The 21,211-nt window shown below is 50.6% G+C and overlaps 1 protein-coding gene and 1 pseudogene across 1 annotated transcript; one reads left to right on the top strand and one right to left on the bottom strand.

Annotated features, from left to right (window-relative positions):
* Positions 1–1,881: 1,881 nt before the first annotated feature.
* Positions 1,882–6,812, bottom strand: ISL2 (ISL LIM homeobox 2). The gene is made up of 6 exons (XM_059418492.1): positions 6,755–6,812; positions 5,733–5,922; positions 5,189–5,451; positions 3,162–3,445; positions 2,408–2,575; positions 1,882–1,998 (listed from the first exon to the last, which is right to left on the bottom strand). Exons 1-6 carry the CDS (start codon positions 6,810–6,812, stop codon positions 1,882–1,884), a joined length of 1,080 nt encoding a protein of 359 aa, XP_059274475.1.
* A 10,465-nt stretch (positions 6,813–17,277) lies between these two features.
* Positions 17,278–18,166, top strand: LOC132029122 (large ribosomal subunit protein uL10-like; annotated as a pseudogene).
* The last annotated feature ends 3,045 nt before the right edge of the window (positions 18,167–21,211 follow it).

Genomic DNA, 21,211 nt, shown 5'->3' with positions numbered 1-21,211 from the left:
AGATTCTTCAAGAGTAGTGGTTTGACTGGTAGGGTGGCAGCTTCCTGAGTCCACCAAGTGAGGCCCGGTCTGAGGAAAAGAACTGTCCCAGGCTGTCAAAGGGTTAAATATTTGTTAAGGGTAAAACCTGAGCCTCCTGTTTTTTGTGCTAGCCCGGGGGCCTGCTGGAGATTCAGTATCTCTCGCTTATTTCCTGCGATCACTAAAGCCCGTTTTCAAGAAAACAAGTCGCAGGGGTTTGAAATGTCACACCAAGTGACCTGGGCACAGCATATCCAGGGGCCATTCCCAGCCCCCTCCCACCCGGGCCATTCCCCGCCCCCTGCATTTAGGCTCTGGAAAGAAAATAAACCAAGGACACGCCAGACTGGTTCTGGGTGGACTTATTTTCCCGGCCAGCCGCGATCGTAGCGGGGGCTTGTTGTGGCTCCTTCAGTGTATCGCTTGCAGGTGATGCCAAATGCAGATAAGGAGCCGCCGCCCGGCCTTCTCCTCTGTCTAGACGGGGGAATTAATAAATGCAGCGAGATTGATCACGTCGCGCATCCACTCTGGGGACAGCGCCGAGGGTGACCCGTCACAGGCCCCCTGTCCGCTCCGGGGACTTGGCCGGAGTGGCAGGCGGGCGAGACGCCCGGGGCAGAGGGGTCTGCGTGGGGGAAAAGCACAGGCAGGGCCCGAGTGCACCGGCCGAAAATGCAGCAAGGGACCGCAGACTCGGTCCTTGGCCGGCACCAGGCTCCACCCGAGGCAAAGCCGAGGGAGCAAGACGCCCTCGCGAGCCTGACTGCAGGCGGGAGTCCGCCGAACTGCCGCCAACCAAGCGTCGCAGGTTTCCCGCTCAAACGAAGTCTCCCCACCTGCCCCGCGGGCTTCAGTTGAGAAGCGCGAGGGACCGTGGTGGAGGGTGCGCGATGCCGAGAGCCGCCCGAAGCAGGGAGCGCGCCCGGGCTTCCGGGAGGGCCGCGGCACTTTCCGCCCGGGCAGGAACCGCCTGGGGGCGCACCGACCCAGCCCCGCCCCCCCACGCGGCGCCCAATCCCCGCCCGGCCCGCCCCCGGCCGTGCGGGAGGCCTCGGAGCAGCGGCGCGCGAGGCGCGGGCACGAGCAGCTGGACCCACCCCCGGGACCCCACAGCGGGTGTCGCCGGGCCGCCTTTTCGTTGCAGCGAGCTCCCAGCCCCAACCTGCGGCCGGCCGGCCCTCCCGCTGCGCCCACAGCACACAGCAGCAGCATCGCATTGGGTTATTATTTTTTTTTTTATTAAGATCAAAATATCCATCCCACTGTGAACTGGCCGTTCTCACAATAAATAACAATAACTTACGTTTTGTTCGGCAAAGGCTCACACACTCTGTCCTCCGTCGACTGATAATTTAAAACATTTTCAAGGAAAGTCTCGTTTCTACTTTTTTCCGGCAATCATGCGCTTTGGGGATTCAGTGTCTGTTCCATTTGGATTGTCCCCGCCTAGAGCCCGGACAAAGCCGCCGGCTTTGGGGTAGGAACCGGCCTGAACGAGCTCGGGGTAGCCCCGCGCCGGATGCGCCCCGCCTGTTCTCCACGCGTGGGGGGCGTGGACAGAGCGGCGCTGGCCACGCGGAGCGAGGGAAGAGGAGAGGGCAGAGCTAACGCTAGTAAATCCCAAATTCTGGTTTTGAAAAAATAAAAGTTCTCGAATTAGGGCTCTCCGGTCTGGTGAAAGCAGGTTGTATCCTGGAGCTTTGGGCTGTCCTGACCGCTTCTCTCTCCTCTCTCATTAAATAACAATAATAATAATTACAAAGGCGAGAGAGTTTTCGGAGCTGGAATGGCTTGAGCACGGGTGAGTCTCATGCAGGGAGCATGCGAGGTCCGCGGGCTGGCGTGGATGGGGTCCTCTCACGTCTCCACGGGACTCGGCACCATGCTGTTGGGGGTGTCCGGGAGCTGCGAGGACAGGGAGGTCACATCGCTGCCGGAGGAGTTGCCTAGCGAGCCAGACTCAGAGAAGGAGACCTGGGGATGTGCAGACACCAAGAAGAGGAGGGTGAAGAGGCACCGGAGCTGCTGCTCCCAGGCCGAATACTCTGAATCGAGGAGGTCCCTTAGGGACAAACCACCAGCTGGGAGCAAGCCCTTCAGAGATGTGGGCCAGATCCCCAAGAGCTCGCTGGGGTATTAGGGAGGGAGATCTAGTTGGTTAATCTCTCCATCTCCCTTGCGAGTGCTTTAATCCAGCGAGACCTGGTTTAGAGCGAATTATGGGCTAAGGTGCATTTGCAGTCCCCTTATCTATCCCTCCCCCTTGCCTAGAGCTGTCCCCAGCCCCTCATCCCCTGGGAAGTCCCTCCATGCCACCTTGATCAACCGGCTAAATCCCACCCCACCCAGTCCTGAGGTCTGGGTGAGTAGGGCAGGACCTCACCAGCTGCTGGAAGGCCGGTTGGTCCAGGTCACTCTGGAGGGCAAACTCGCTGAGGGCTTTCCAAGGTGGCTGGTATGTCTGCACCTCCACTGCGCTGCCCTGCACAGCACTCTCGTGACGGATGGGGCTGCCCGCCACCAGGGGCGTTCCGGTCAATCCCTGGAGGCTCTAAGGGACAAGTGGAAGTCAGGGTGAAAGATGCTCAAGTTAGGCACTGTGTCTCCCACCACGTCCTTGACACTGAGGCTCGAGATTTGGGACCTGAAGCAGTTTGGGGGCTTGAAGCCCTTTTGGGGGAGGCACTCCCAACACCACAACCCGGTAGTCCTCCTTCCCTTTTAAGACACTCGGGCCCCAGAAACCTCCACCATAGTCCAGCCTCAATGCTGGAGCCAACAGGGGGCCAACAGAGCAAAGGACTTCAAGGTTCCCGTTTTTCGGGAGGAAAAGTGTCCAAACCAAGCCATGCCAAGAGGACACAACCTGTCCAGACAGGAGCTGCATAAGCCGCCTCAGGCTCGGAGCTTCCAACTCAGGTCTGTCGCTGGGACAAGATCCGACCTCCGGTACAATGATTAAGCAGCCTTAATCTCCAAGGCAAACCTTGCTCTGAACGCGCAGACACACGCTATTTGGACAATCCAGTTGCCCCTGGATCTCTCCAGAGCGCGCCCAGAAAAGGGCCCGCAGATGCCTCGGCGAGAACTCGGGGCCCTGCCCTACCCGCTCCTGGTGCACAGTCCCTCACCCTCACCGTCTTGTCGTTGTGCTGCTGCTGCTGCAGCTGCTTCATGAGGATGGATTTCTTCTTGTCCTTGCAACGCTTGTTCTGGAACCAGACGCGGATGACCCGTGGGCTCAGGCCGGTCATCTCCACCAGCTGCTCCTTCATGAGCGCGTCGGGCCGCGGGTTGGCGGCATAGCAGGTCCGCAGAGTGTGAAGCTGCTTCTCGTTGAGCACCGTCCGCACGCGGGTTGTCTTCTCCGTCTGTTTGTGCACGTGCGGGCGCAGCGAGGGCTGCCGGCCGGACCCGGGGTCTGCGAGGGCAGGCGGAGAGGTGAGCGCGGGGCCGCCCCCCGCCCGCCCGGTGCCCCGCCCTGAGGCGGCTGAGCCCTCCCAGGACCTATTTCGTTTCTCTTCGTTGCCGGTGATTTCGCTTTATAGTTCCTCTCCCTTTCCAGCTGTGCGCCCTACCCGGCGAGAGCTATGCATTTTCGTCCCTTCCCAAGTCCCCGAGCAGGCAGCCCCGGAGCGCCCGCCGGGCGTGGGAGTCCCGCGCCAGGCCGCTGCGGGACGGGAGTGGCCGCTCCCGGCTGTTCCTCCTCCACTTACCCTACCCTAGGAATGCCCCCTTGGGCCCTGCGGGACGTAGGAAGCCCTCCGGAAGAAGTCGGAGATTGAGAGGAAGAAGAAGGAGGAGCTCCCGGGACTCTCTGGGCGGGGAAGGAGGCCGACCGGGACCCCTGCGCCGCGCCGCTTCGGGATTAGGGGGCTTGTCTCCTGCCCCTAGGGGCCTGCAAGAGCCCTTCCTCCTCCTTCAGAGACCACTCGGACAAGGCCGCGAAGACCTGTCCTGGAGCGCCGATGGGCCTCCAGGGACAGAAGGGGCTCGCCTGCCAGCGCTCGGGCCTCAGCTCCCGGGTCTCCTGTAAGGTCTCCTCCTCTAACCTCCTCTAGATTCCCCGGTGCAACGGCCGCTCACCCTCCCGGCCCGAGCGCAGCCGCTAGCATTCTCGCTTGGCTTTGGGTTCTTTTAGCCCCCCGGTAAATAGAGCCTGATGCCCACGGGCCCGCAAGCCAAACCCCCAACAAACAAAAGGGAGCCCCTCTGAAACCCGAGATGTAGTGCCCTCGGCACCGGCTTCATCCCGTTTCACACCCCCATCCGATAAACCAGGTTCACACACCCATGGGAAAAAGTCGCACTGTGTGAATTTTTATCCCCCCACGGGCATAACTAGGTCTGGATAAATATTTACAAATAACCCATCCAACCCAATTTCCTCACTCTATAAGGGAGGCAAAACGGGGATCAGAGAAGGAAGGAGCACTAGGAGACCACACAGCATCCAGAGGCTGAGACTGGTGCTACAGTCTGTGGCTGCCCAGCCTGGGGCACGATCTCTGGCCACTAATGTGCACTCAGATCCCATCTCTGGGCAGCTCCTGATTCAGACCCAGAGCATCCCTGGAGTGTTCTCTATGATCCCGAGTCCACTGTGGCTGCCACACCCTCCTCCCCGAGAAGCACTTGGCTAAGTTGTTCATCAAACTGGGCCTCAAAACACCAACACAGACACCCAGTCTTTGTGGGGGCAGCCAGCTAGCTAGCCGTCTGGCTGGTTGAACTCAGGCCCAGCTCTAGGATGGGAACTGTATTTCCTTACACACATACCCCCAGGGGCAAACCCACCTTTCCTCTCTGGCAATACCACACACTACTTAAAATTCCCCATGCAAACTCCCCAGACGGACACCATTTCAGATTCTGTGGTTATTCACCTTGGTCCGGTATTCCAGGTCATGGAGAACACAATTCTCCACAATACCCCATATGCACACACTCATGCACACACAATCCCGGTTCGTGGTGTTGTGTCCCACCCCACCACAAGACCCCCACCCAAACACACACTTAGCTGTGTCCCTAGCCACAGTTCTGCACTCAAAAATCCTGGCAAACGGGACCACACCCGAGTGACAACTTTTCATCGGAGCACAAGCACCCCGTACACACAGGCACGCACTCACATCGGCATTGGGCCCCGCGCGCGGCTTACCTGGCAGATGCAGGCCTCGGGCGCCAGGGAGCGGGCCGGGGCTGCGCGGGCTGCCGGCCGCGGCGCGTTCCAGCAGGAGGCCGTGGTCCGCGCGGCAGAGCAGCTCGTGCTCCCGCAGCGAGAACTCGTCGCCGGGCAGCAGCTGGCGGCTGCACACGGAGCAGCGGAAGCACTCGATGTGATAGACGCTGTCCCGCGCCCGCATCACAAGATCGCTGCTGCTGAAGCCCACCTGGCACTTGGCGCACTTGATGCCGAACAGCCTGCGGGCCCAAGGCGCGGTCGGTGTCAGCGAGGAGCCTGAGGCCCGCCTCGCCTCCGGGGCTGCAACCGGCTCCGGGCACGCGCGCCCAGGACGCTTTGTGGCCCAAAGGGAGCTTGCGGGGACCCGCCCTCGGGGAGTTCGCGGGCCCAGATGCGCACGGCGGCCCACGTGCGGAGCTGGGGTGGCCTTCTCCCCCAGCCGGGGAGCGCGGATGAGCCGCCGCGGGCAGCCCCAGCCCCCGGCAGGCAGTAGCTGAGCCCGGGCTCTCGCCGGCCTCACCTGACATAGTCCCGCTTGCAGTAGGTCTTCCCGTCTCTCACGAAGCACGTGCACGTCTCATCCAGGTACTGGCTGCACTCTGCGCACTTGAGGCAGGCGGCGTGCCACTCCAGGTCGGGCGACACCCGCAGGATAAACTGGTCGTGGATCTGACTCCCGCAGCCCACGCACATGGCCGTCCCGGGCTTCTCTGCCGGGGAAGGGCGCGGGGCCCGCGTCAGGCCAGGCTGCGCGGACCCGGGCGGGCCTCGGCCACTCCAGCCCCAACCCAACCCGCTCGCTCGCTCGCTCCCTTTCAAGAATTGCGACCACAGGGAAAAGTGGGCTTTCTAAACGTCCAAACAACTGAAAACGAAAAAACAAAGTCTTCCGAATTTTAGAAGGCTTTATGTCTCCCCTTCACCCCCCCCTTTTTTTTTTGCTACTAAATTCATTTGGACACAGTCGTTTTATCCATGTATCTTGTACTGAAAGCTAATACATAGGTGAGAAGAAGGGAAAAAGACATTTAAGCACTGCGGACGCCACCGCATCAATACTGAACGGTGATGTTCCGGCATTTCTGTCCACACACTCCCTCTTACAGCGACTCCCTCCAATCCCAACACAGACACATCAGCTTTCAGCGGAGTCTCTTCTCGTCCTCTCTGACATTTCTTAAATATCCCAGATCAAACTAGAGAAACCTGCCTTTTTCGAAAAGCCAAAAGACAACGCAAGCAAAAAAGCCCACATCCCCAGATCAAACCTAATTGCCCTAGCGCAGAACAGAAGCAGATTTCACAGCCTGAGGTCAGCCTAGCAGCCTAACATTGAGAAAGAATGTTTAATTTTAAATTAAAACAACAGGATTCCAAAGGCTAGGTGGCCTGCAGGGGAAATGCATTCGTTTTGTTTGTTCTCTCCCAGTGTCCTGTCAAATAGAAGCCACTTGTAGAATCCGCTAAACATTCTTCTGCATTAGAAATATTGCATATTAAGCACACACACATACACACCCACACAGAGAGAGAAAGACTTACTCTTGGAATGATCCCCCATAGCACCCAGAAAAGGATAATGAAAAATAATATCCACCATGCAGAAAAGAGATGTGCGCAAAGTGTGCGGCCAGGGGCAGAAGGACGAGGGTCGCGCGCCCAGCCTCGGCTCTTTGGTAACTAACTCCTCCTGCCCCGCTGAGTTGAAGGAGCGATTCCGCACCGGCCCGCACGCAGCATGACGTCAGCACGCACTCGCCCGGGGCTGGAGCTGGGGGCGGGACCTGTGGCGTCACGAAGCTTCCCCAGAACCGCGAGGGATGCGGGGGAGGTAATGGGGACCTGGGGGCTGCGGGGCGGGGTGGCTTGGGTGGAAGGCGAGGGTGACGGGGGATTGGCTGCAAGGAAATGGGCAAACTCTGATTGGCCCTGAGTGAACAATGGAGCGCAGCCCCCTAGTCCGAAATCGACAAGGATCCTCTCTCTTAACCCGGGTCGGGCTTTCCCTGCTGGACCTTGCGTCACCGCCGAGCTGGCTTCGCCGCCACCGCAGCTCTGAGCTTCCTCTTGGACTTGCAGGGCGGTCTCCCAGGCGTGCCCGAGGAGGGTGATGGATACCTGGGGAGTGTAGGCAGGGGGAGGCCTCTCCTTTAAATGTTCCTTTCTTTCACAAATTAAAAAAATAAAAATAAAAATCCACTGTTTTGGAACGAGAGTTGGGTGAAAAGGGCGTCTGTTAGGACATAACCATCACCGTCCAGCCCGTCACCTTTCTCTTCTCCTGCGCCTTTGTCCTCAGGGTCCAAGCTAGAGGGGGAAGTTAGGGAACGACCACTGCGGGGGTTTGGATAAACTCTTTATAGACTTCCCTATCCCCACACCCCGACCCCCGCCTGTGGAGACTTCTCCAAGTTGGAGCATTAGGTGGGTAGCGCCAGAACTCAAAATCCGAAGACGTTTGTCGGATCCTGATTCGAGCATTGACTTTAATTTGGAGATGGGGGCCGGGAAAGGAAGGTTAATTTGACACGGACTCCCTCATCTTTCCCCTAACCGAATAGCACAGCTCCTTCTAGGAACAATGCTGGGGTCGAATGTGTGTCCTACTTCCCAAATAAGCGATTTTTATAACCTCTTTTGTTTCATTTCGCAAACCAAGTGCAAAGCAAATAATCAAAAACAAATGTGGTGCGCGGGGTAATTTACTATCTGTGCAGCGGTTCGTGGGTCCTTAGAAAACCCAAGACTTCTGAGCAGAGTGCAACCATTTTTTTTTTCTTTCAAAGAAATCGCTGTGGGTTTTGTCTGAAAGGGTTCAAAGACTAGCCCATGAATTATAAATAACACCTATCTAACCATGGAGGCTGTTGTTGTTTTCCCGTTAAAAGGTGTACCAGGAACTTGGTGCGCGCCTGGGCGGGACGCGGTGCCCGCCTGTCTCCACTGGAACCCCGGACTCCGACCCAGGTCGGGTCGGCTTGACGGCGTGGTGGAGCGCCGCAGCCCTTCTAATAAAAGTCTAAAGCTGTTTGGCCTCAGGCCTCTAGACTACTCTCCGGAAAATGGGTGCAGCCAAGGGCGCAGGGAGAGACTTTGCGGGGAGCAGGGGCTAGGCCCTCCATGCAACTAAACTAGCTGCGCAACGATGGTCCCCTGCACAGCCCGCGAACGCCCATCCGCAGCCCGCGCTGTGTCCAGCGATTCACTCTGGCTGTCCCGTCGTCGTCCCGCAAGGCTTCTGATCATCCTTTGAAACGCAAGGCTTCTGATCATCCTTTGAGACGTGGTCCTGTCACCAATCTGAAATCACTCTGCCAAGCCACGTCTTCGGTCTTTGGCTACTAGCTCCCAAGGGGCGCCCACCCTGAGTGTGTATGGAGCAGGTCTTGGGCGGTGGGGGCGGGGGCAGGTCTGGGCGGGGTTGGCAATACTTCCGCTGAATGTATCCTTTAAAAAAAAAAAAAAAAAAAAAAAAAGATTGAGCAGCAAGGGGGAAGGCAATCGGTGCTTGTGTCTGCGCCAGGCCCCTCTGTGACCTAAGATATCTTATTTTACTTTTCAGTCCTTCAGTTTCCTCATCTGTAAAAATAGGGAACAAAATAATAGCTATCTCTGCTTGTAAGAACTAAACTATTCTCTGGAAGAGGCTTGGAATAATACTTGGCATATAGTATGTGTGCAGTAGGCGTTAACTATGGTCATTACTATTATTGGCTATACCCTCGTGTTGGGAGCCTCTGTGTGGTGGGGACGCCTGTGTGTGGATGTGGAGGGGAGGCCTAACTACGTCTGTATATCACCTGAACATTTCTTTGTATGGCTCCATGTGTATTTGCTCTGTGTGGGTCTGCTGTGGGGCGGACAATGGAAAAGCGTGGCCTGAGTGTGGAGTTTGTATACATAGGTGATGTCTCTGTATCTGGGGGCACATTCCTGTAATGGGGGGGGGGCATTAGATGAGTGTCCTGGTGAGCTAGGCTGTTAGCTTCTCTTTCAGGCCACCAGAAGCCTGGCCTGACTCCCAGGACCTGACCAGGAGCAAGGGAATAATCAATTACTCAAGGAGGAAAGCCACCAGGAGAGGATGGCTCCAGCAGAATCTTAGGCCTTGACTTTAACCCTTTCCTGCCAAGAGGAGAAATTCTTCACCACAGGGTGGGGAGAATTTCTGTGACCATTTTAGGGGGAGGGGAGGCATAGTCACCTCTCCAGGGATGCCAGGAAGCCAAGTCAAGAATTAATATTTGCTCAGCCCCTACCAAGCGCAAATCCCCTGTTACAGCCAGGACTTAAGAGCCATGTTGTGAGGTGGGTAATATCAGACTCATTCAGTCCCCAAGGAAACTGAGGCTTCTGAGCAGACACGACTGTTTCTGGTCACACAGAGCTGGCATTCACAGCCAGGTTGGCCTGGCTCCGTCTGCCTTACTTCTTTCATTGTGCCCTTGAACACCCACAGCAGTGTGATTCCACATTCACCCCCTTCACCTCTCTGGAGCTGTAAAACCAGCAGCCTGTTCCAAGATCCCTCAATCCCTCAATGTGAGACCTGCGTCTCCTGGGTCACAGCCCCTCCACCCCCCTGGGAGATCAGCGCTGGTGTGGAAGGAGAGAAAACCTCTTCCCCTGGCATAGCCACAGGGCTCCATTAATCTGGCCATGCCCAGTTTCTCTGCCTCCTGGCTGCTCCCAGGCTGCCCTTTGGGGAGAGGCAGGGGCCACACTGCTCTGCACATCCCAGGCTACCACACGCAGGAGACCTGGGTGCCTCTTTTGTTGGGCTCTGGAGCACTGTTTTCCCTTAGTAGGAATAGAGCTTAAGCTCCATAGCTCTGTGTTATCCTGTAAAATTAACCCCAACTATGACCCTTCTCCTGGGAAGATTTCAGAAGCACAGAGAAGTCTCCCTGAATTTCTTCTCCCTAAATCTCCTCACCCCATCACTGCTGCCTAAAACTCCGCTCACAGTTCCACTGAAAGATCGACTCACTGTGTAAAGAACCTTGAGAAAGAACAGACCAACAGCTGGTCATTCACACTGCAGTGATAGAGGCTCTCACCCTGGGAATGAGACCTGAGGGCCCCAGAGCCGGAGTGGGGGAGGGTCAGCAAAGCAGGCCAGATCACTAAAACAAAACAAAACAAAACAAACCAACTTGTATTATTCACAGTTTTACTTACTTAGTCCTCTCATCCTTCCTCTTCCTTCTTCTACAACTCTAGAACTAGAAAGCTGGATGAGCCTCTAGAGACATTCTCTTCTGGCCCTGTGTTTGACAGAGAAGGAACTGACTACCAGAGAAGGTGGTCATCCTCTTCCTGCCTGTCTATCCAAGACTAGATCCCACTTGGGGGGCCCAGACAGCCCGGGCACCTGCATACACGCACGCCCACATGTACACGCTCGCCCACACTGGATTTCCTTCCCAACTGACTTCCTTCCCATTCCACTCATGAGATCTTCACTGGCACAAAGATGTTTTGTATCTTTGTTTTCATGGAGTCACGTATGTGAGGAGGAATACTGGATATAACCTACACCTTCAGTATCGTCACCATGATGGCTAAAATACTGGCCTCTCGCTTGGGGCCACCTTCACACGCATGATGGTCCTTATCCTCACAATGATTATGGAAAGAAGTTACTATTGTTGAAATTGTCCCTGCTTTACAGATGAGGAAACTGAGGCTTGGAGAGGTTGAGTCATTTGTTCCAGGTCACAAAGCTGGTGGAGCCTATGAACCAGTCTCTCTGCCTGCAGATCCTGCTTATGGAGTCATTGCACCATCTCACCTCCTGATCACTCACAAAGGGAATTCCACAGGCACAACGGAAGCTGATGCTTGTGGAAGGAGCATTAATCTTTACCATGAGTATCAGCAAGGAAATGGAAGCTTGGTGACCTTGTATCCAGCAGGTAAGTAACAGAGATGGAACTGAAAACCAGGGATCTCCCTGCTGGTAACCCTGGGGATGGGCTTCTGCCATTGCCCCTCTGAGGACCAGTCCCATGCCCAGAGTCCTCTACTATTCTCCCAAGGCAGTTGGAGATGTTGTAGAGAATAGGCCAAGGAGGACCTCAGCATTCACAGCCTCACCCACCATACAATTCTCAGAGCTGGGTTTTGGTGTAGGAGTTTGGCACCATGCTTCAGAGAAAATAACTAGGGCCTGAGAAAAGGCAGAAACTTGACAAGATTCTAGGCCTCTTGACATCAAACCGGTGTTCTTGCCCCAACCTCTCTTGCCTGCCTTCCACCAAGTCCCTTAGAACACACAGGCACCCCCATGGCATGGCACTGGTGGGTGCCCTCTTTCTCCTTCTGAGCTCTTCCCCTCTCCCATAATGCCCACTGAGCATCTGCTGCAGGCTGGGTCCTGGGCTAATCAATTGCAGACTATCTCATTTAATGCACAGGTCGCATGCCTGTGAAGCCAGCCCTGCCTCAAAGGTAGGTAGGTCTTCAACATTTTTAAAAAGATTTTATTGGGGTGCCTGGGTGGCTCAGTGGGTTAAAGCCTCTGCCTTCGGCTCAGGTCATGATCCCAGGGTCCTGGGATTGAGCACTGAATCGGGCTCTCTGCTCAGCAGGGAACCTGCTTACCCCTCTCTCTCTGCCTGCCTCTCTGCCTACTTGTGATCTATCTGTCAAATAAATAAATAAAATCTTTTTAAAAAAAGATTATTTATTTATTTATTTGACAGAGAGAGAGAGCACGTGCGAGTGCACAGGCTGGGGGAGGGGCAGGCAGAGGGAGAGAGGGAAGCAGACTCCCCACTGAGCAGGGGGCCCAGTGTGATGCATGTCTTGATCCCAGGCCCCTGGGACCATGACCTGAGCCGAAGGCAGACATCCAACTGACTGAGCCACCCAGGCGCCCTGACCATGGGTTTCTTAATTCACAATGACTTCAGCACATGTCCATTGTAAACCAAGAAACAAACGAACAAACAAGACCATTCCCATGTGGATAGACTCATTAGCACAAATTACTAACTAGTCTCATAGACTAGTGAGGGTGTGGATTTGAGTCTCCGTCCCACCTCTTATTGGGCATTAACAAGTGAAGTTATTGATTTCTTCATTTCTGAGCTGCTGAACAATGAATATAAGACCTACCTAACTTTGGGGTGCCTAGGTGGCTCAGTCAGTTAAGTGTCTGCCTTGGGCTCCGGTCATGACCCCAGGGTCCTGGGAATCGAGCCCGCATGGGTCTCCCTGCTCGGCGGGGAGTCTGCTTCTCTTTCTCTCTTCTCCCTCTACCCCAGCCTTTGTTTCTTTCCAAATCACACCCCGAAGATAGCTGTAGGGACGACCGCCATCCTTAGATTTGGGGACTGGAGGGGTCCACATGGAAGAGCGGTGTCTGGTGTTTTAGGGGAAAGCTGCATTTTTTCTCTCTCTCCAGAAGGGGGAGGCCTAGCCAGTTTGGCACAGCCTGGGAGCGCTTCTTGAGCCTCTGGCCAGGTGCACTGGAGTTCCTGTCTCCTGCCAGCCCGCAGCCGGACTGGGCCTCCCTTCCAGTTCTCCGCTTCTGCTCAGAACTATTCCTTCCCTTGCTCTGCAGGGGCACGAGCAAAGCCACAGCCATGCCATCCACAGTAGGTGAGTGTGGCTGGACTGTCACAGAGGAGACCGCAGAGCAAGAGACTGAAGGAGAAGTTTGGGTTCCACTGTAGGAAGCCTCACTTGCCAGACGGAGGGCATTCCCCCGGCAAAGGAGAACTTCTGTGACCCTGTTGTAGCGTGAAGAGATTCAGATGGGAACACGGCGTGAACATCTTTCTGTGGAAAGATTAACACAGGGATGAGTCAAGCCAGGCAAGAAATAACCAGGCCGTAAATCAGGAGGGTGTGGGGGAGGGGTGTGAGGGAAGAAGACCTGCCTGTGGACTTTGGGCCAGCGGCTCTCTCCTTAGAAACGGGCAGTCCTGAAGGCAGGCTGGTCTGAGGAAGAGGTGGAGGGTGATCAATTGATCTCATCCAGTTATGGGGGGTAAAGAGAAGAATTTCTATATGAAATCCTGAGGCAAGAGGAAAAGAATACCACTCATTTGTAACTTACTTGTTAAAGATACTGAAAAAAGGTACTGAAAATCTGGGTTAAGATTCAGACACCAGTATCAGAGGGACCAGTCTTGCATTGTGAATCCTATTTCCCGGGGTGGGAGGAGACTACAGGTTTTCTCTACAGGTTCTGTCTGTTGGTGGTTGGTGGTTGGTGGTGGGGGGAGGGATCTGGGCTCTGGGAACACAGGCGTGGAATCAAGATCTCCCTGACTGCCATGGTCCCCGTATTTCCTGTTAGCAGTATTTCTAGATAAAACTTGGGGAACTGTCTGCTATCTGCTTGACTTGAACATGAGTGATGCCTATTTTCCAGTGGATTTCCCCAGCAGAAAAATGAAATATTGTCACAAGCTCTGCTCTCCTTTACAGATGTGCGTGGGTTCAGGTTTTGCAGATTTGGGGGGCCAGTTACTGTCCCCTTACCAATCAGAGGTGCTTGCCCTTCATGAGACTCACACAAATGGATAATGATTTATCGTATATTCTCAAATGTGAGGATGCCTCTTCATAAAGCTGTTGTCATAATCTTTTAAGAGATTTTTTGGTTTTTGTTTTTTAAAGTAGGCTCCACACCCTGTGTGGAACCCAGCGCAGTGCTTAAACTCATGACCCTGAGATCAAGACCTGAGCTGAGATCAAGAGTCAGATTCTTAACCGATGGAGCCACCCAATGTCCCTTAAAGGTTTTAAGGGATGTCTTTTATTCTTTCCAACACACATTCATAAGATGCTAACTATGTTTATTTTTTTCTTGTAACAAGGACCACACTCTCCTGCCCTATTTTGTCTCTTCGACACCTTAAAATAAAATAGGAATTATAAATGACACCAACTATTTGGCTACAGTCAAAGTACTTCAAGCAGAATTTTAAAAAGAAATGCACAGATAATCCTCTTTCACTGGAAAACATGTTCTGAAGGTTACTATTACCAGAAAATTCCAAAAATAGACTATAAATGAGATAATAGAATCTGGGTTGTCACCTCTACTCCAATGGGATTATCCTATGTCTAATCATAGACAGATTGTGATTAATGTGATTGTGGATGGGGCATTAATCCGATTCAGAAGGGAATCCAGTCAGATTTTCATCTGCTCCAAATGTGTAATTGGTTTGGAAGCAGCAGAAAAGCAGCTTGTACCAGATCTTGCCGCATCACGGTGATGAGGTCTATTTTGATCAGCTTGAGTTATGGACAATATAAATTATTTATAGCCACTTTAGACATGCCTTATACTTGTAAAGACCTTCAAAACAAAATCACACTCTTCTTGCTGTTGTAGGACTCTCATTCAGCTGGATCCCTGTGCCCACAGCTTATAAAAAGCAAGGAAGCGAAGAGATTAAAGGCCGGTAGGTTCCTCATAAAGTACTGACTGAACATTACAAGGAACAAGAGGTTGAGCCAGGCAGTAGAAAAGGCCAACGGATGCATACAGAATGGTCTTGGCCCACAAGGATTTTGCTCTAGTTGAGAAGAAGGACCCAGCCTCAGGAAAGCACAGGCATCCGGAGAGAGCAGTATGTGGTGAGGCTTGTTCAAGCTGAGCATGAACTAGACAAGTTTAATGAGGGTGGTGGGATTTTGGCTTTAAAGGAGAGAAAGCTTCCAGTATGGCCCATGAGTGAGGAGGGAGTGTGCCAGGGCCAGAGGCTGGGCTGCACCTATGCCCTGGGTGCAGGGAAGCATGGTTTGGGGAGAACAGAGGGAAGGGAAGGTACTATATCATTGGTTGAGCTGCTGCTATGCCCTGTGGCTGGCAGGTCATACATCTCTTTCAGTCCTCATGCATCAGCAGGAACTCTGGGCTAACAGAAAGCCTAGAGAAGAGCGATATAAACGGAAATGAGCTGACTCAAACAACAAGCCCAGAGGTAGGGTAGACCGTATAGTTAGAGGAGCCTGGGGTCTGAAGGTGTCATTAGCAGGTTCTTTGTTTCTCTGCTGTACTGTCCATAGCTTCCTTCTGGGGGTGAGTCTTAGGGTCACATAATGGCTGCCAAAATACTTGGGTCCATATGCCTCCAGCCTGTGACCAGTGAGAGAAGCTGGTGTCTTGGGGCTCTCACCAAAGAATCTCCTAGAAAACCTGATTTCTGTTTCATTGACCCTGGCTTAGATCTGCCCCCTCCTGAACCAGTCACTGAAAGGAATTAGGGATTCCCATGTTAGTTTAGACTAATTGGCACATACCCCACTAGAGGGGTGCTGATAAATGTTTTAAGAACTGGCTCTTTAGGGCGCCTGGGTGTCTCAGTCATTAAGCATCTGACTTCAGCTCAGGTCATGATCCCAGGGTCTTGGGATCCAGCCCCGCATTGGGCTCCCTGGTTGGCAGGAAGCCTGCTTCTCCTTCTCCCACTCCCCCTGCTTGTGTTCCCTCTCTTGCTGTGTCTCTCTCTGTCAAACAAATAAATCTTTATAGAACTGGCTCTTTAGTAAAGAACATATATATATGTATATATATACATATATACATATATATGTGTTTATTATAAATTTATTGATACAAAGGAAGCATAGCAAAGAACTTATAAATAATAAAATATGCAATTATATTCTAATTATACATTGTAATTTGAATTGTGATTGTAAATATGTAATTGTATTTCAATTCTAATTTCCACATAGTCAATTGATTCTTATAGAATGCTTTCACTGATTTTTGCCAGACTTTTGCTAATTTACAGTTGCCTAATTAAGTAAATAAATATCTTTCTTATAATCTAGCAATAAGCAATTATAAAAATGTACTACAATTAGGGGCACCTGCGTGGCTCAGTTGGCTAAGTGTCCGCCTTCGGCTTTGGTCATGATCTCGGGGTTCCGGGATTAGGTCCCACATGGGGCTCCCTGCTTAGCGGGGAGTCTGCTTCTCCCTCTCCTGTCTGCTGTTCCACCTTCTTGTGCTCTCTCTCTCTCAAATAAATAAATAAAATCTTTATCTTTTTAAAGATTTTATTTATTATTTAACAGAGGGAAACACAGTGAGAGAGGGAAACAAGCAGGGTGAGTGGGAGAGGGAGAAGCAGGCCTCCCGCTGAGCAGGGAGCATGACGTGGGCCTCGATCCCAGGACCCTGGGATCATGACCTGAGCTGAAGGCAGACACTTAATGACTAAGCCACCTAGGCGCCCCTAAATAAAATCTTTAAAAGATATACCACAATTAATATATTTTAAATGAAAACATTTAAAACTGTATCATTAAGTCAACAGGAAATGTAAGAAGGCATTATGAAGAAAACTTTCTTGACTAGGGCATTGAAAAACAAAAAAACACATAGAGTACCAAAATATGTTCCAGTGTAGAATTATATATATGACATCAATTTTCCTCCAATTTCTCTTTAAATGTATAAATCTATAAATGTAATTTGGTTTACCACAAATATAGTTAAATTGCCCATGGAATTTGACACAATAATTCTAAAAATAAGATGAAGAAAGAAATGTGTGAGAATTAGTGAGGACAGTTTACAAAAGAAGAGCAATGAAGGGTGCTTTTCCCTATCAGATATTCAAATGCAGTATAAAGTTCTAATAATGAAAACTGTTTGATACTAAAGAAGAACTTGGTAGATTTAATATAACATTGAGAAGCTCCAAAATCAGACTTTTGTTTTAATAGGAGTTCAATAGGAGAGAAATAACAGAACAATTATTCAGTATATATTATTGGTACATTTAAAAAAAATTTAAGTCAGATCTCTCTGCATTACACTATTCACCACAACCTTCTCCAAACAGATTAAAGATTTAAGTGTAATGACAAAAAAACACAAAGGTACTGGACAAAAATATGTGACTCTTCCTGTAACCTTAGGATGACGATGGGTCTTCCAAGTGGCACAAGGAAGGTAGACCCCAGACAGGAAAGACTAATGAATTTGACTGCATAAGAATGCAATGAGTTGCTCTTTCCAGGCATCCCTGTGAGGGTGACATCGCCCTTAAACCCTGCATGGCACTCCCTCACACACTGCCATGATGCCCAGGGAAGACAGGGTCACCTGGAAGTCCAGCTGCTTCCTTAAGATCATCCAGCTTTTGGATGGTTATCCCAAATGCTTCACTGTGAGAGCAGACAACATGGACTCCAAGCAGATCCACAAGACACAAGATGGGCAAGAACACCATGATGCGCAAGGCCATCCAAAGGCATCTGGAGAACAACCCAGTTCTGGAGAAACTGTTGCCTCATATGTGTGTGGGGGGCTGTATGGGGGGTCTTGTTACCAAGGAAGACCTCACTGAGATCACTGTTGCTGGCCACCAAGGTGCCAGCTGCCTCCCACACTGGTGCCATAGCCCATGGGAAGTTCCTGTGCCAGCCCAGGACACTGGTCAGGGCCTGTGAAGACCTCCTTCTTCCAAGCTTTAGGCATCACCACTGAAATCTCCAGGGGCACCTGAGTGATGTGTAGCTGATTCAGACTGGAGACCAAGTGGCAACCAGTGAAGACACACTGCTGGGCATGCTGAACATCTCCCCCTTCTCCTTTGGGCTTTGGGCTGATCATCTAGCAGGTGTTTAACAATGGCAGCATTTACACCCCTGAAGTGCTTGACATGACAGAGGAAACTGCATTTGCACTTTCCAGAGGGTGTCTGTGATGTTTCCAGGATCTGTCTGCAGGTAGGTGACCCCACCCTTGCATCAGTGCCCCATTCTGCCATCAATGGATACAAGTGCATCCCGGCTTTGTCTGCGGAGACTGAGGACACCTTCCCACTTGCTGAAAAGGTCATAGACTTCATGGTGGATCCATCTGCATCCACGGCTGTCGCCTCTGTGACCACAGCCCCAGCTAAAGTGGAAGCAAAGGAAGAGTTGGAGGAGTCCAGTGAGGATATAGGATTTGGTCTCTTAGACTAACTAACAAAAGCAACCAATTCAGCTAACCCTATTTGTGAAACAAGGAAATGTAGGCTTACTTCTTGTACAAAAGAAAATGCAATGGCTGTTTATTATTTATGGCAGACAAATGGGTTGATAGCCTTACAAAAAAAGGTTTAGTGTATTAATGATTTAAATAAGAAAATGATGAATTCTAACAGAAAAATGGGCTGGAAAGAAGAAAAAAAATCATGATCAATTACATGAAAAAATTACTGTCTCACCATAAACTCCATAGCTTAATATAACACCAATATATTGTCTCCCAGTTTCTGTTACTCAGAATTCTGGGCATGGCTTAACTGGGTTCTCTGCTTAGGGTCTTACAGAACTGAAATGAAGATGTTGGCTGGGCTGCATTCTCATATGAGGCTTGACTAGGGAAAGATAAGCTTCCAAGCTCCCAAACTGGTGGTGGGATTCATTTACTTGCAACATGTAAATGAATAATTGCTTCTTCAAAGCCAGCAGCAGCAGCAGCAAGAGAGAGAGTGAGAGAAAGAGAGAGATTCTGTTGAGTTGAGTTTCCAACTTGATGGGGCCTTTAAAAAAAGTTACTTATTTATTTGAGAGGGAGAGAGAGCACAAGCATGGGGAAAGGAAGAGGGAGAAGCAGACTCCCTGTTGGACAGGGAGCCCGATTCAAGGGCTTGATCCCAGGACCCTAAGATCATGACCTGAGCTGAAGTCAGATGTTTAAACAACTGAGCCACGCAGGTGCCCCCTTGAGGATGCCCTTTTAAAGGGTTCACCTAATTAAGGAAGGCCCACCTACTTTTCATGAGCCCCAAATCAACTGATTAGAACTTCAATTACATTTGCAAAATCCATTCACTTTTGCTATACTTGTTAGAAACAAATCATAGGTATTCAAGGGGAGGGGATTACACAGGTTTGGATCATGGGGATCATTCTAACCTTAGAATGTACCCACCACATTAGTAATGAAAGAAAAGCAAATTAAAGCATTATGAATAGTCATTTTTGGCATCTCACACTGGCAAAGATTTAAAAAAATAAAAAACCCCAAAATTCCCAGTGTTGGCAAAGTGTGAGAAAACTGGCCCTACCCTAGCCCATTGGAGGGGGTGTTGGGGGGGGTACAACAATCTGAAATGCAATTTTGCCAAAACTTGTCAAAGACTTAAAACTCTGTGGTCTCTTTGGCCCAGCATAACTTCTGCTAGAAACTATTCATGGAAATACTTACGGATAATGTACTAAAGATTTAATCTTGAGTTGTACACTGAAGCCTTATTTATAAAACCAAAAATGGAAAAAAAAAAAGAGGAGGGAGATAAAAATAAATAAAAGTAAAAGGCTGGTTAAATAAATTGAGGTAAAAATAAATAAATTGTGGTAAATCCACATAATGGAAGTGAACTGATTCACACTGTTTTACAGTTTGAGCTCCAGTGCCAGGCAACCATAGTCAGAATCCAGGCTCTAGCATTTAGGGGCTCTGCAAAATGGGTGTGTATCATAACCTCTCTGAGCCTCAGTTACAAAGAGGATAATAACAGTACCCATCTCATTGGGTTGTTGGGAGGATTAAATGCTCATTCATGTACCTGTTGTGCTAAGACAGCACTTGATTGTGGAGCAGGTTGGGGAGGATAGGGTATCATGACCTTACCAAACAACTTATGCAAAATAATTCCATTTTTATTAAGGAGTTAAATGACAAACTCAGCAAATAGAACAGAAAGTAGTCTTTCAGATTGTTACATTTATTTTCTCTAAGAAGTGGGTTTATAGAGGATGTCTATTTTCTTCTTTGTGAGTTTTTAAATTTTACCAACTGTTCTACACTATATACTTATGACTTTAGGGGGGAAATACCCAAACTTTGTTTTTTTAAAGAAAGGAAAAGTGGGGCACCTGGGTGGCTCAGTGGATTAATCCTCTGCCTTCAGCTCAGGTCATGATCTCAGGGTCCTGGGATTGAGCCCCGCATTGGGCTTTCTGCTCAGCGGGGAGCTTGCTTCCCCCTCTCTTTCTTTGCCTGCCTCTCTGCCTACTTGTGATCTCTGTCTGTCAAATAAACAATATATTATTAAAAAATAAAGAAAGGAAAAGTAAGCCATCAATAATCAGGAAGTCCTGAAAAAATGAGCTGGGAACTGAACAGGTCTTGTATGACAATGGTTCTCAGACTTGGAATTCAAGGTCTAAGAAAAAAACAATAGGGATAACATACGGACTGCCACTATTCTGTGTTGCTAAGTGAGACACTTTTAAATTTTTAAATTTTTTAAAATTTCATTTGTTTATTTGACAGATAAAGTGAGAGAGCACAAGCAGGGGGAGCAGAAAGAAAGAGGGAGAAGCAGGCTCTCCATTGAGCAGGGAGCCTGATGTGGGGCTCCATCCCAAGACCCTGGGATCATGACCTGAGTTGCAGGCAGATGCTCAACCGACCCAGTCACCCAGGCACCCCTGCCAAGTGAGACATTTTTAAAAAAGTTACTATCTAGCATCATCACTTCATATAAAAGGAAACATATTAACATGGAAAAAAGAAAAGATTCATTTCAGAATAAATATTCCTTTTCATTGAGTTTTGTGAAAAACTCATTGCATCATTTTTATGTTTCTCATTTGCCCAAAAAATGCTAAAAACTTCATCTTGGGCTGAATATTGGGGGCAACTGAGATAGGGCCTTAGGAATGAAAAGGGTCACCAGCAAAGCAGGGAAGCAGCAATGTGGACACTGTGGAAGATATGGCCTCTCTGCTTGTCCCCAAGGCTCTCATTACCGTTTCATGTGTGTGAGGTGAGTATGGAGAGTTCTGGGGGCCAAGTGATTATTTAATTCTCAGGGATCCTAATGAAGATAACTTGAAATCCCTTTTCTAACCACTGAGAATACATCTGTGAATAACACACATAATCCCTACCCTTTCTCTATGGAGGAGGAGACTATGGGACAAGTGTCTTTCATTGAATCTGTGGGATCGTCTCCTCTCCTGTATTTTCTACAGGACTGGTGGGGACAGCAAGCTCAGCAAAGAGCTTCTGAA

The sequence above is a fragment of the Mustela nigripes genome, chromosome 13 (assembly GCF_022355385.1).
Source record: "Mustela nigripes isolate SB6536 chromosome 13, MUSNIG.SB6536, whole genome shotgun sequence".
Classification (NCBI taxonomy): domain Eukaryota; kingdom Metazoa; phylum Chordata; class Mammalia; order Carnivora; family Mustelidae; genus Mustela; species Mustela nigripes.
The sequence above is the reverse complement of the archived record's forward strand: the minus strand, read 5'-3'. Positions and strand labels throughout refer to the sequence as shown.